Source organism: Onychostoma macrolepis, chromosome 17, assembly GCF_012432095.1.
Source record: "Onychostoma macrolepis isolate SWU-2019 chromosome 17, ASM1243209v1, whole genome shotgun sequence".
Taxonomy (NCBI): Eukaryota; Metazoa; Chordata; class Actinopteri; order Cypriniformes; family Cyprinidae; genus Onychostoma; species Onychostoma macrolepis.
In genome coordinates, this window is record NC_081171.1 from 646,200 (window position 1) to 661,394 (window position 15,195).

At 34.2% G+C, this 15,195-nt stretch overlaps 1 protein-coding gene across 3 annotated transcripts in view; it reads right to left on the bottom strand.

The window, feature by feature from the left end:
• Window positions 1-783: 783 nt before the first annotated feature.
• The window catches only part of acp7 (acid phosphatase 7, tartrate resistant (putative)), a 21,049-nt gene continuing 6,637 nt past the window's right edge, over window positions 784-15,195 (bottom strand). For 2 of the 3 annotated variants that reach the window (XM_058750335.1, XM_058750336.1), the window contains exons 7-15: window positions 13,280-13,377; window positions 8,230-8,292; window positions 7,175-7,289; window positions 6,411-6,524; window positions 6,217-6,283; window positions 5,004-5,071; window positions 4,846-4,917; window positions 3,442-3,579; window positions 784-2,528 (exon numbers count right to left, since the gene is read on the bottom strand). In XM_058750335.1, the coding sequence (XP_058606318.1) occupies window positions 2,463-2,528; window positions 3,442-3,579; window positions 4,846-4,917; window positions 5,004-5,071; window positions 6,217-6,283; window positions 6,411-6,524; window positions 7,175-7,289; window positions 8,230-8,292; window positions 13,280-13,377 (801 nt within the window). In that variant the 3' untranslated portion in view covers window positions 784-2,462. The remainder of the gene's footprint in view (window positions 2,529-3,441; window positions 3,580-4,845; window positions 4,918-5,003; window positions 5,072-6,216; window positions 6,284-6,410; window positions 6,525-7,174; window positions 7,290-8,229; window positions 8,293-13,279; window positions 13,378-15,195) is intronic. The other variant, XM_058750337.1, reaches the window with a different exon arrangement.

Below are 15,195 nucleotides of genomic sequence, written 5' to 3' on the forward strand. Positions count from 1 at the left end.
TATTTATGATACCTTTATATAACTTTTTTTTTTTAAATGAAAATGTCAAAATTCCAGAGGAATGACAGAGTTCTCCAATCACTGAGTGAGGTTAAACTCCGCCCCTTTCGTACAATCCACTACAATCTCTCATTCTGATCTGCCACGCCCACATCTCATCTTAACATCCAATCAGCAGCCGATGGACAGAACCAAGCCCCGCCCAACATTTATTCTTTTTTGATACGTCACAATACAGAAGAAAAGATCTGATGCTACTTCCAACTTTAAATAAACACTCCCATAGAAATGTATTAACTAAATTGACTTTTGACTTTTTAAGATCTTTTAAGACCAATTAAAGAAAATTTAAGGAATAAATTATAAATGCCTCTAAATATAAATGCCTTGCATTAGCAATGCTTCAAAGAAAAAAAAATATATTAAAACATTAATTTTAATTAAATTTAAGTCTTTTTCAAATAAACCCTTAAAGAATGAGATCTACTGATTTCAAACTGATTTTAAAATAGACTTTTATGCTGCATCCGCAGCAGCTCCAGCCGTTCTCCAGACGACACACAGTTTATGAAATGAATTCTATAATGTGAATCAGTCCTGTTCTGTGAAGTGTTTTCTCCTGCTGATCTGCGTTAACCACAGCTATGGTCGCGTTGCGTAACACGCGTAGAGTTAATGTGCAGCGGATGTCCGTCACAGCAGAAAACACATCAGCCCCAGCAGATCACACTGAAACGAGTTTACCATGGTAAAACTCAAACAGACACCAGTTACTGTGACAGAATGAATTTATTAAAGCTCATTGTGAATTCAAAGCAGCAGCATGTGTTCATATTCACTCTGTTCCAAACCCTAGTGCACTACATAGACAGCACACTTCTAAGACGACTCAAATCAGTCGTGCTGTTTTAAATGTTGCTAAGATAACAACACAAATAAAAGCAGCTATATGCAAAAAAAAAAAAAAAAAGCACAAATATTAGGACAAATAGTTTGTTTAAAATTAGATGGGACTCTTTTTTTCTATATTTTTACATGCCGAAACAATTCTAAAAAAATATGGTTCTCTTGCTTGATTGATGGATGATTTTTGTTGCAATGCATTCTGGTATAATGAAGGTTATTTAGGGGCACTACTTTTGCATTTTGTAAATGTGTTGTTTTAATCACTGAGATATTATTATAATTGTATATATTTTTTTATTTGTGAGATTTTATTTTTACATTTTCTGTTTTCATTTTAGTTAAAGTTGTGTGCTTTTGTTTTTTATTAATTTTTTACATTTTAGTTTTAGTTATTTTATCTATTTAAACTCAATTTTAAATCATCATGTGTCTTTTGCAACAGTTTTATCAAATGTCTCACTCAAGTTAAAAGACTTTAAGTATAACAACATTTTAAGTTAACAAGTAGTTCTGATAAAACTTAAAGCCTTGTTGAAGGTTTGTTTGTCGTGTGTTTTAATGCATTATACTTTCTAAATGTGTGACTGAATAACAAAGTATTATAATGCATTATTACTGTGGTTACAACTATTCATACGATGCATTATAAGGTGCATTACAAGACATAATTAATGCATTAAAATATGTTTATATTGCATTATATATAAAGGCTTTAAGTAAAGTATGTAAACCTAATGTTTATGTTTCTAAATGTAAAATCGTGTTGTGTGTGAACGTCCCTTTAGAACACAGCATAATGTTTCAGACTTAAAACGCTGTCTAAATTGGAAGCTCACTAGGTTTTGGAACAGAGTTCATAGTTTTAAAAAAATCAAGTATATCATACAGTACTTTATCTCCTTATAAAAATATAATAATTTACAAGTACAATCAAAAGTAGACATTTTAACCCGCATTCAGTTCATCCAAACCAAGATCCAGAAGAAACCTGTAAGATGAACAAGAATATGTGACCCTGCAGCACAGAAGCAGTCATAAGCAGCACAGCTATATTTGTAGCAATAGCCAACAATACATTGTATGGGTCAAAATTATAAAATTTTCCTTTATGCCAAAAATCATTAGGATATTAAGTAAAGATCATGTTCCATGAAGATATTTAGTAAATTTCCTACCATAAATATATCAAAACTTCATTTTTGATTAGTAATATGCATTGCTAAGAACTTCATTTGAACAACTTTAAAGGTGATTTTCTCAATATTTAGATTTTTTTGCTCCCTCAGATTCCAGATTTTCAAATAGTTGTATCTCAGACAAATATTGTCCAACAAACCATACATCAATGGATTAATAAAATGATTTATAAATCTCAATTTCAAAAAATTGACCCTCATGACTGGTTTTGTGCTCCATGCGGGGTCACGTATGATCCGTCTGGAAGGATTCTGAAGAAGTCTGCTGCGTGAGAGCGTCACGTTTGATCCTCGTTCCCTCGTTTGTTTGATTAAAGTGCGTCTCACCATCGACGGTGTTTCCTGAGAGTGTGTGGATGCTTAGCGCCAGGCGTCCGCTCCGTGCTTCTCCTTCACCAGCAGCATCTGATCGATGACTCTGCCGTACTGCACACAGTCAGAGAAAGCTGGAGTTAAGGTCAGAAATTTTCCCATGCGTTTTTTCATCCTAAAAATTCATCAGAAACTTTGCAAACTGTGTCTGATGTGTATTAATTAATCCGTTGCGAAAAATATTCACAAAACAAGCAGTGAAGATGATTTTGTTGTCCTTTCTCTTGGATGGACCCAATATTTCCTCTTTCTTTGTCTCTTGTTAAAAGAAATATTGGGTCCATCCAATCCCAGTGTTGGGTAAGGTTACTCTAAAAAAGTAATTAATTACTAGTTACTAATTACTAATCTTCAACAGTGTAATTAGATTACTGTTCAAATTACTCTCTCCAAAAATGATTTAATTACTAATAACTTTCTAAATCCTATATCAACCTCGACAAGTTATTAATACAAGGATAAACATGAAACGCTTCTTTTAATTCTACATCAATTATTCTGGTCACACTTTAGATTAGAGTCCAGTTCTCACTATTAACTATGACTCAATATACTGCTTATTAATACTTAGTAAAGTTTAAGAATTGTGTAGGATTAAGGATTTAGAATAAGGTCTTGCAGAATAAGAATAATAAGTTTATTATTTTTAAGTTTATTATTAATATTGAGAATTGGACACTAAAGTGTTAGCAATATACTTATTAACTCACCAAAGTATTTAAAGTGAGAAGGGTACATAAAAAGCATGCATTTTAATGTTAGACTTTATGTTAAATCCACTACTGTATTGTTTATTAATGTTCTACTGTCTACACGCAGCATTAAGTTCAATTACATAAGACAGCGCGAGGTTGTATTTATTTTTTAACGTGTGAAAATTTCGGATGAGAATTTGGGACTCAGTGTGCAATGGCCTTTAGTCTTCAGACGTCTCACACACATGGTCTCTGAGCGCAGCGGGAGTTACCTGGTCATCGGACACCTGCTGCAGGTACAGGTGTGTGCTGTTGATCAGACGCATGCGTGTGTATCCGTAATCCGTGCTTCTGAACGCGCTCCAGTCGCGGGGTTTGGGGATGAAGCCGTCGTGTTTCTCTCGACAGCCCTGAACAAAATCACAAATCAAACATGAACACGCGTGTGCATCCCACAATGCAATGCACTCAACTCGACCTTCCATTTCCAGTGATGAATGAGCTGGAAGTCAATTTTTTAATGTAAATTTAATTTAAAATGCAAACATGCAACACGATGCATAGCAACACCCTAGCAACCACCCCGGGTACCCTAGCAACCATCATAGCAACCACTCCAAGTACCCTAGCAACCACTCTGAGGTCCTTAGCATCTATCTATCTATCTATCTATCTATGACAGACTATATTGCCTTCAAAACATTCAAACTTTAAGCTTTTAAAACTACGTTAAACTTCAAACTATTTCAGACTGAAAACCATCAATTTTCATTTAATTTCTTTTTGATATGTCTATACAGTTTAATTAATTTATTTTGGTTTTAGCTTTAGATATTTAAGTACATCAGGATAAACTAAATGAAAATGAGAAATGCTACCTTGCCAAACAGCTGAATTTTTAAAAAATATTTTATTTTGGTTCATTTTTTTTTTTTTTAGAGAAACAAAATGTTTTTATAGTTTTAGTTAAGTATAATAACCCTGACTAAATGTTCTTAGAACAGATTTCCGTCTTTTTTTCTTTGTCTTTTTGTCTGGTTTTGTCTGTTGTGATTCTCCTCATAGCTGCCCTAGTAAAAAAGTAACATATTTAAAACACATTTATTTCATACCAAGTATAGTTCAAATCTATTAACATATTTACTCACAGATAACTCGAGACTTACTGATATAAAAATGATAATTAAACTTTACTTGGAATATTACTTGTGCACAATGCACTTTTCTTAATATTAAGTCTAAAATGTGTTTTAATGTCACTTTTGATGAGGATTGTAGGATTTTTGAATAATTTAAAAGCAAAATATTTAAATTGTATCTGATGTATACTTGCAATAGTTCCACTTTAGCACAAATAAATATACTAAGTATATCTTTAATTGTACGTCTGCTCAATTAAAGTGCATTAAGTACAAAACTTTAAGTACAGACTTTAAGTATACCAGTTTAGCATACTAAAAGCACAATTGCAGGGCATTTTATTAAGTTTTATTAAGCAATTTCAAATACATTTAAGTATATTTATTTTTCAATAGGGTGGTTGGTTTGATTTATGGATTAAAATGCAGTAAATGGAGACTATTTTAAAATCTCTATGGGATAAATTTATGGATGCTTCACATACTGTTTTCACAAACAATACACAGTGTATAGCTGGTCCTGCTTCTTATACTCACTGCTGAACCTGTGATTATGTGCACGGGTGCTTTAGGATTCACATACGGCTCTTCAGAGCTCCCATTAAACACCTGCAAGACACAAACACACCGTCACATCTGATAGAAAACTTCTGCTTAGATCACGGAGCACTCTCGGATCAGTGTTCAGTATTTACCTTGTAATCGTAGACGGGCCAGAGTCTCTCATATGCGTGTTCATGAGCCCAGAGCTCCAGATCCACTCCTGACACACACACACACACACACACACATTCAGCATCTCATCAGAATCAATCATTAAAGGTTCATTAAACAGATCAACTGATTGAGGAACACTGGCAAGACACTACACGTGAACAGGGAAAAATCTAACTAATATATACCATCATACTTCACCCCTTGATTAATCACAGTGCATTAGACAACTGTTTAGTATTACACGTTTTCTGAGATCTTATGCTTAAATATGCAAATGAGACAATCTAATTAAATTTCCAGAGCATAAACCTGAACATTGGATAAGGTCAAGTTGAAAATTCTTGTTCGATTTTGTTGCCATATTAAAGTTGCAAGGTTTTTCCAGAGCGAGATCTTGGATTTCTCTCATTATCACTCCATAAATCAGAAATTACTGATGTGCTGCAAAAATTTTTTTTTTACTTAGTATTTTTGTCTTGTTTTCCAGTATCTAAACAGTCATAATTCAATATATATTTACTTGAGAAGAATAATGCCATAAGACATTAAGTTTTGTTTTCTGAAAAAAGCATCAACATTGAGTGAGTTTTGCTTAAAACAAGAAAGAAATATCTGCCAATAAGGTAAGAAAAATAATATTGTTTGCCCTTCAAATTAAGATTATTTATCTGATCCCATTGGCAGATATTTTTCCTTGTTTTTAGGAAAAACTAACACATTGTTTGACAATTGTTTCAGAAAACAAGCCTCTCAAGTAAACGCATCTCAATTCAAGAATGTTTTGATATTTTCACTGGAAAACAACATAAAACAAGATTTAAAAATATGGAGGAAAAATTAATTTTTTACCTTGCAACAGATAGAAAAAAAAATTTTGACCATGTTTTTAGGAGTGAAATGTTGTATAAATCAGTGTGAATGAAATATGAATATAGTTTGAACAAAGTTTGTAAGAGAAAAAAACTCTTTAAAGATATGGACTGGAATTGAAATACATGATATTCCTTCAGACTACTTGAAAGAAAACACATTTAAGTGATTTAATTGTACTTTATCTATTTGAGGAGATAACAAAATTAAATGACATTTCATTGTACCTAGTTCATATGACAATAAAGATCTTTGAATATGGAAGCAAAATAGATCAAAATCTCAAAACTAACCAGTTCATGTCTTAAAATAACCTCTTACCATTCTGATAGAATAAATCCTCGAGTCCAGGAGCAGCGGGCTTCGTGTCATTGCGTCCAAGTCGGACCTGAAACGGGACGATAGACCGGTCAGACAGCAGACATAACCAAAGACAACATTAAATTAGACAGCACTAAATCACACATTAGATTCTGTGATGAACTGACAGAATCATCAGATTTCAGATGACGTACGTAGCTCTGGAACTGTGTGCAGTCGTCTCCGTCATCGGTGGAGCAGTACATGGGTCTGTGTCCCATCGTGATGATCCACGGCCGCTGTGCTCGGTTCTCAGGACGGTTCGCTTCCTTTGAGATCAACGAGAGCGAGAAGCACAAACACACAACATCAAGACGATGCCTTCAAACAGAACATCATGCTTCAAGAATATTCCCTTGCATTAGCCTTAGATTTACGCTTAAAACTATAAAAAAGAAACTATATACAAGACATATTCTTTGGAGACATGCCTTATTATTGTTTTAAGAAAACTTTACAGGAAAACTGTTTTAAGGAATAGTTCACCAAAAAATGAAAAAGTGCTGAAAATGTGTTCACCCTCAGTTCATCTGAGATCAGGATGGGTTTGTTTCTTCATCAGGTTTGTAGAAATGTGTCTCTGCATCAGTGTCTCAGCAATGGATGCTCTGCAGTGAATGGGTGCCGTCAGAATGAGAGTCTGATAAAAACATCACAATAATCCTCTTCTAACTTCTCCAGATGTTAACTGATGGACTGGAGTGCTGTGGATTATTGTGATGTTTTTATCAGACTCTCATTCTGACGGCACCCATTCACTGCAGAGCATCCATCGCTGAGACACTGATGCAGAGACACATTTCTACAAACCTGATGAAGAAACACACTCATCTACACCTATGAACATGATTTTTAGTGTTCATCCACAGTGAAGTTGATTTCTGGGAGCATCCCAGCAGCATCTGTTGTGTATTTGTACCTTTAGATCCGCCTGTAGCCACTCATACTGTCTGAAGAGCAGATCCAGGCCGTATTCCAGATAGAAATAGACTTCAGTGGAAAAGGAGATGATATGAGCGGGCCCGACGTTCCAGCTACACACAGTTATAAACATGCTTCAGTTTTCAAAAACTGATTGTGCAAACAATAAAATGTTTCTTTAGACTGGGAAAAACAATCATCCAACAAAGCGGAGCTGGAATCATCATCCTCTGTGTGTTTAAAGCAGAACCTCAGTAGTTTTTCCAGCTTTCTCCCACGAGCACAGATATATCGCTCGCTCAATTATGATGTTCCAGCTCAGAGATGATTCTGAGGTTTCACAGAGAACCATAACAAACACACTTAACTGACTGTAATCTGCACCTTATGACCTTTCTTAAATAGTTTATCCAGACACTATAATTGAGCTCATGTGAAGAACTACAGAATAAAAGAGGGAGAATCTTTCTAGTTTTCTTTCATTATAGTGTAAGCGGAGATTTCTGAGAAAAAACTCAGCCTTTAAAAATATAATAGATAAAGCGCATTAAAATAAACACATATTTTATTTCCTCTAGTCTGAAAGATATGGAAGCTTGTATCTGCCACGGGATAAAAAAAAAAATTAAATAACAAGGTAACTGCGATTTTTTTCTCTCAAAATTAAGACTTTTTATATCGCAATTCTGGAGAAAAAAGTCAGAATTGTATGTTATGAACTCTACAAAACAAAGACAGAATTGCGAGATATAAACTGAAAATTGTGAAATGCAGTCAAAAGTGTGATATAAACTCAAAAGTGTGATATAAACTCAAAATTGCGATATAAAGTCAGAATTGCGATATAACGTCAGAATTGCGAGATATAAAGCAATTATGAGATTATATCTCACAATTCTGTTTTTTTTTTCTCAGAATTGTGGTAAAATATTCAGAACTGTGAGATAATTACTTTTTTTTTTATCCCATTGTGGAAACAAGCTTCCATAGAAAGAAAACAAAGCAAAACAGCTCAAGATCTCAGATGCTTGTCTTGAGTTTTAGTGCTCGTACCTGTACCACAGATTCTCCGTGTGTCCCGGCATACTGAAACGACCCCTGTAGTGGGAGAAGTTACTGCAAAAACAAACACAGACAGCAAATCACAGACTGAAAACCACAGCAGCCATTAGTGAATTACACAGTGAACACATTCAGGCTTCAAACGACGCTGAAACCGACACCAGGGAGAAACAGAAAAACACTAAACGCTCTTGTGTTTCACAGATTAATTCGGCTCATAAACATGAGACATGGGCGCGGGGTCACTGTCAGTGACCTCAGAAGGTGGGGTCAAAGGTCAAGAGGACGCAGGGGTCAGGATAATTTTTTTGAGTTTCCGTTGTGCTGGTATGGATGTGCTGAGACTGCACAGGGGTCATAAGGTCAAGGCTAGGAAAACAACAGGCCAGATGTTTAAGCATAAAACACTTTAACACAAATACAAATAACGACCCTGACCTAAAAAAACCATCTCAATCCATAATCAATTATTTTTAACAAATGTTTCTGAGTCGATCCAGAGGTATGTGCTTCCCTCCAGTGGTCAGCACTCAAACTACTAACTAGTTCACTAAAAACCTGCTGAAACACTTACTAAGATGGATGTGAAAGTGAATAATGCAGACATTATGCAGGTTATGCATTATGCAGTATGTTTGTCTTATCTAAACATTCTTAAATCATTTACTTGATGTAAAAAAATCTTTTTTTTTTTTTTGTTTAGAGAGAAGTTCATCAAAATGAAGTGTTTATTCTTAAAAAAAGAACAAATATTTATTTTATTTATTTATGATTTAATGCCATAGCAGCAGCAATGGCGATTTATGGCAAAAACAGTACTTACATTTTAAAAAACAAATAAGATCACAATTATCATTTCAATACATTTTGTCTTATAAAAACAATCAACATACAAAAATATACATATATACAAAAAATAACAATAATAACAACAGTTTTATAAAATCTTCCAATTTAACGTGGTAAAAATTCTAAAATGATATATATATACTGCAGCTCAAAAGTTTGGGATCAGTAAGATTTTTACTGTTTTTTAAGGGAGTCTCTTGTGCTCATCAAGGCTGTGTGTACTCCATCAAAAATAAAATAAAATGTAATACTGTAAAATCTTACTGCAATTTCTAATATTGGTTTCCTATTTTAATATATTTTAAAATAAAATGTATTTCTGTGATCAAAGCTGAATTTTCAGCATCATCACTGCAGTCTTCAGCGTCACATGATCCTTGATGAAATCATTCTAATATGCTGATTTATTATGAGTGTTGAAACTGTTGTGCTGCTTCATATTGTTTTTTTGGAACATGATACTTTTTTCTTTGATTCTTTGATGAATACAAAGTTAAACAGAGCAGCATTTGTTCAAAATAGAAATCTTTTCTAACAATATAAGTTTTATAGGCATTATAGGAGAAACCTCAGAGCTGTTAAACTGACAAATGGAGGTTTCAAAAAGTATTGAATAAAAGGGTGCCGTTAATTGTGGCCAATGTGAATTAGAGAAAAACATTTATTTTATAATGATATTTCCCCCCATTTTATATTCCTATTATCCAATGAAAGGTTAGATTTTTGTGATTTTTTTAAATAAAAAAATCAAAAGGATTAACAATGCAGATTAATTTTCACAGCCTTCTTTGATCATATTTACCAAGGGTGCAGATAATTTTGGCCATGACTGTGTATGTATATATATGTATATATTTCAACAAATTATAATACTTCATAAGACCAATAAAAACATTTTTAGTGAATTGTTGGCCTTCTGGAAAGTATGTTCATTTACTGTATATGTACTCAATACTTGGTAGGGGCTCCTTTTGCTTTAATTACTGCCTCAGTTCAGCGTGGCATGGAGGTGATCAGTTTGTGGCACTGCTGAGGTGGTATGGAAGCCCAGGTTTCTTTGACAGTGGCCTTCAGCTCATCTGCATTTTTTGGTCTCTTGTTTCTCATTTTCCTCTTGACAATACGTTCAGGTCTGGTGAGTTTGCTGGCCAGTCAAGCACACCAACACCATGGTCATTTAACCAACTTTTGGTGCTTTTGGCAGTGTGGGCAGGTGCCAAATCCTGCTGGAAAATGAAATCAGCATCTTTAAAAAGCTGGTCAGCAGAAGGAAGCATGAAGTGCTCCAAAATGTCTTGGTAAACGGGTGCAGTGACTTTGGTTTTCAAAAAACACAATGGAGCAACACCAGCAGATGACATTGCACCCCAAATCATCACAGACTGTGGAAACTTAACACTGGACTTCAAGCAACTTCTCCACCATTCCTCCAGACTCTAGGACCTTGGTTTCCAAATGAAATACAGAACTTGCTCTCATCTGAAAAGAGGACTTTGGACCACTGGGCAACAGTCCAGTTCTTCTTCTTAGCCCAGGTAAGATGCCTCTGACGTTGTCTGTGGTTCAGGAGTGGCTTAACAAGAGGAATACGACAACTGTAGCCAAATTCCTCGACACGTCTGTGTGTGGTGGCTCTCGATGCCTTGACCCCAGCCTCAGTCCATTCCTTGTGAAGTTCACCCAAATTCTTGAATGGATTTTGCTTGACAATCCTCATAAGGCTGCGATTCTCTCGGTTGGTTGTGCATCTTTTTCTTCCACACTTTTTCCTTCCACTCAACTTTCTGTTAACATGCTTGGATACAGCACTCTGTGAATGAATGTTTGTGGCTTACCCTCCTTGTGAAGGGTGTCAATGATTGTCTTCTGGACAACTGTCAGATCAGCAGTCTTCCCCATGATTGTGTAGCTAGTGAACCAAACTGAGAGACCATTTTGAAGGCTCAGGAAACCTTTGCAGGTGTTTTGAGTTGATTAGCTGATTGGCATGTCACCATATTCTAATTTGTTGAGAGTGAATTGGTGGGTTTTTGTTAAATGTGAGCCAAAATCATCACAATTAAAAGAACCAAAGACTTAAACTACTTCAGTCTGTGTGCACTGAATTTATTTAATACGCGAGTTTCACAATTTGAGTTGAATTACTGAAATAAATTAACTTTTCCACGACATTCTAATTTATTGAGATGCACCTATATATATATTTGTATTTTTTTTATGTAACAGGGTCATACAAATTACCTTGTTTTCCATTTTGTATTTTAAATATTTTTTCTGGCTGCACTGGCAGATATTTGTCCTGGTTTTAAACTTAAACTCACTTCATTTTGACGAGTTTCTTATAAAACAAGACATCTTATCTCCCGCCATTCTGCATCTACAGTAAATTTATCTTGATTTAAGAATGTTTAGATGGAAAACCAAAAAAATACTGAGTAATACAATAACTTTTGCCTTGTATTAAGCTCTACAGTAATGTCTAGAGAGATTTTGATTTAGAAAATATTTTAAAAAATCAATAAACCATCACGACAACACCGTTCACTCATAGTCCTGAAGGTCTGAACCCGGAGTTTTCTGCAGATTGCTGTGGGGTTAAAATCATCTCATCCAGACGTTCAGTAGACCGTCATCTGTTGATGGTTAATCTACAAACATCTGTAAACATCTCACTACACGTCACATCTTCATCATGTCAGTCATTTAGCTCTCGCTCCGCAGAGTCAAACATCCATGTGGCTTTGATTTGATGTCCCAGAATCAAACAAATCTTTGACTGGACGTTCTCTTCTGTCTGCATTTGCTGCATCAATCCATCTGATACTACAGACACAAAAACACTTACTGTTTCTTATTAAATACTCCCCTGTTAATGTGCCATAACAACACTGTCAAAGTGCTATTGAGAGAATCTCAGGGAAACAACCCCAAAATGAAAAGAAAACAGTAATTAATTACATTTTTATTAAAGAAAATTTATCTATTTTAGGGCCATTAATATTTTTTAGACTGAAATATTTAATCCTGATAATGCATTTAGCTCTGTTTTGACCCGGAAGAGATACATAAACATTTCTAAAAAATGTATAGTTTTTAGTAACGGAATGAAAATTTGCAAATGCTTTAAGACACTAAAAATACACATTTATTTTTTTTCACATTTTTTACAATGATTTTTTAAGAGATATAAAACATATTTGTGTTCGGGTCATTTTTGACCCGGGTATGAACAGAGTACCATTAGTGTCAAAATTACCTTTTGTAAAATTATTTATGAAGTTCTTTTAGTGTAAAAAAAACTTTTGTCAAATATATTTCACCTTTTCTCCATGTGTCTCACACTTTTGGACTGAATTTTGTTGATGAACATGAATATGCACTCCTATTGATGAACCATTGCAGCATGAAAAACTGATCACTTTTCTCATCTGAAACTGAGTTTATGCAAGTTTAATGAATTTATTTTGTTTGAAAACTCGGAGTAATATTTATGTTTTTTTATGTTGTTTTGTTAGAAATAAATATGTAAGTTTCATAAATTTGGACTGTTTTTCAGCAATCATGAGTTATAAAATTCTAAGGAATTTCATTAAATTCCATTCATGCCATTGAAGCTAATACTGATAATTCATATAATACTGATCAGATACAATATGGTTTTATTTGAAAAATAAGTTTTATGTTTTTTATAAAATAACAACTCTTCAGGTCCAAACAGACCTGGAATGTGAAAACAGTCCAGAGATTCTGAATGCATTATGATGGTTAAACACTGGGGGAAGTGTATGTTACATAATAATGTCCCAAAGTAATCAAAATCCTAAACAAGACTTGTTTTGTCTATGCAAAATATAATAAGTGTATTTTTCTTTTGGTTTTGGTGTAAATGTGATTCGCCGCTGAGCTCCGGCCCGTTTCTCCGTGTTCTTTGGCTCTGCTGATGTTGTTTAGATGTCGGCGGCTCTTGAGCAAATCCAGACATACGATTAAAATGACTCATGTCAAGAAAAGTTTCCCAAAAATGTTCTGAATCTCTGCTGTGGAACAGATTCTTTTGCTCCAGACGTTTTCATATTGGAAACCTCTGATTTCTGCACTCTATAACCTGGTTAAAATCTCCTGATGACTGTCCTACTCAAAGACATTAAAGTTGAGATCAGGTTTAGGTTAACAGCAGGTTAAACACACTTACTAAGCCCACTCGTGGTTTCCAGGACAGGTCATATACGGCGTGTAAGCAGCGATGGACTGGATCTGCTGCATGAACTCATCACCGATCTGGCCGTTATCCTGATTAAACACACACACAAGGGTTCAGAATCATTGAGATACTATTATGCAACCCGAATTCCGGAAATGTTGGGACGTTTTTTAAACTTGAATAAAATGAAAACTAAAAGACTTTCAAATCACATGAGCCAATATTTCATTCACAATAGAACATAAATAACATAACAAATGTTTAAACTGATAAATTTTACAATTTTATGCACATAATGAGCTCATTTCAAATTTGATGCCTGCTACAGGTCTCAAAATAGTTGGGACGGGGGCATGTTTACCATCTCCTCTTCCTTTCAAAACAGTTTGAAGATTTTGTTTTGTTGTTGGAATTTGGTCCCATTCTTACTGAAGAGGTTGTGGTCGTCTAATTTGGACTCGTCTGACCATAGAACACTTTTCCACTTTGAAACAGTCCATTTTAAATGAGCCTTGGCCCACAGGACACGATGGCGCTTCTGGACCATGTTCACATATGGTTTCTTTTTTGCATGATAGAGCTTTAGTTGGCATCTGCAGATGGCACGGTGGATTGTGTTTACTGACAGTGGTTTCTGGAAGTATTCCTGGGCCCATTTAGTAATGTCAATGACAGAGTCATGCCGATGAGTGATGCAGTGTCGTCTGAGGGCCCGAAGACCACGGGCATCCAACAAAGGTCTTTGGCCTTGTCCCTTACGCACAGAGATTTCTCCAGTTTCTCTGAATCTTTTGATGATGTTATGCACTGTAGATGATGAGATTTGCAAAGCCTTTGCAATTTGACGTTGAGGAATGTTGTTTTTAAAGTATTCCACAATCTTTTTACGCACTCTTTCACAGATTGGAGAGCCTCTGCCCATCTTTACTTCTGACAGACTCTGCCTCTCTAAGACATCCCTTTTACAGCTAATCATGTTACAGACCTGATATCAATTAACTTAATTAGTTTTTTGAGACCTATAGCAGGCATCAAATTTGAAATGAGCTCATTGAGTGGATAAAAGTGTAAAATTTCTCCGTTTAAACATGTTATGTTATCTATGTTCTATTGTGAATAAAATATTGGCTCATGTGATTTGAAAGTCTTTTAGTTTTCATTTTAATCAAATTTAAAAAACGTCCCAACATTTCCAACAATTATTTGTTGATTTTGCATTGGCAACTAGCCAAAATAAAATAAGTGATGTAATAAAATAACAATACTAATAAAAATGACAAAAACAAAGAACAAAATTATGAAAACTATAATTAATTAAAAAGAAAACTGAAAATCTAAAAATAGTTAATGAAAACTAATAGTATTATTATAGTTAACTAAAACCATAAAAACATTTATTTTTACTTGAAATAAAATAAAAGTTAACTGAAATAGAATAATAATCTATTCATATTTATTTTATTTAGGCTTATTGAAAAAAAACTAAAACAAAAATTCATAACTATAAAGACATTTTTAAAAATACAAACTATTAAAATGATAAAAAAAATTAAATAAAACTAATTAAAATTTAAATGAAAACTGAAAATATAAAATATTAAAAACTGCAATAGTATCTAAAATAACACTAGCAAGTAAAACCCCTCAGAATCAAGGCTGTGATTAAAAACAGATGTTCTGTGTTCAGTAGTTCAGCTCATAATCACATTATGATGTAATATTTCAAACACACACTGTTTTAAAACTAAAAAGTACACGACTTTAACATTACAAGTTTACACACGAGACGAGTGTGATTACTGGTAATAAACAAACTAATTTAATGAATGCATATAAGCTGCTTTAGATAAAAGCATCTGTAAATGAATGTAAAAGAAAGCAGCCCATCATCAGAAACCTCAGTCGCG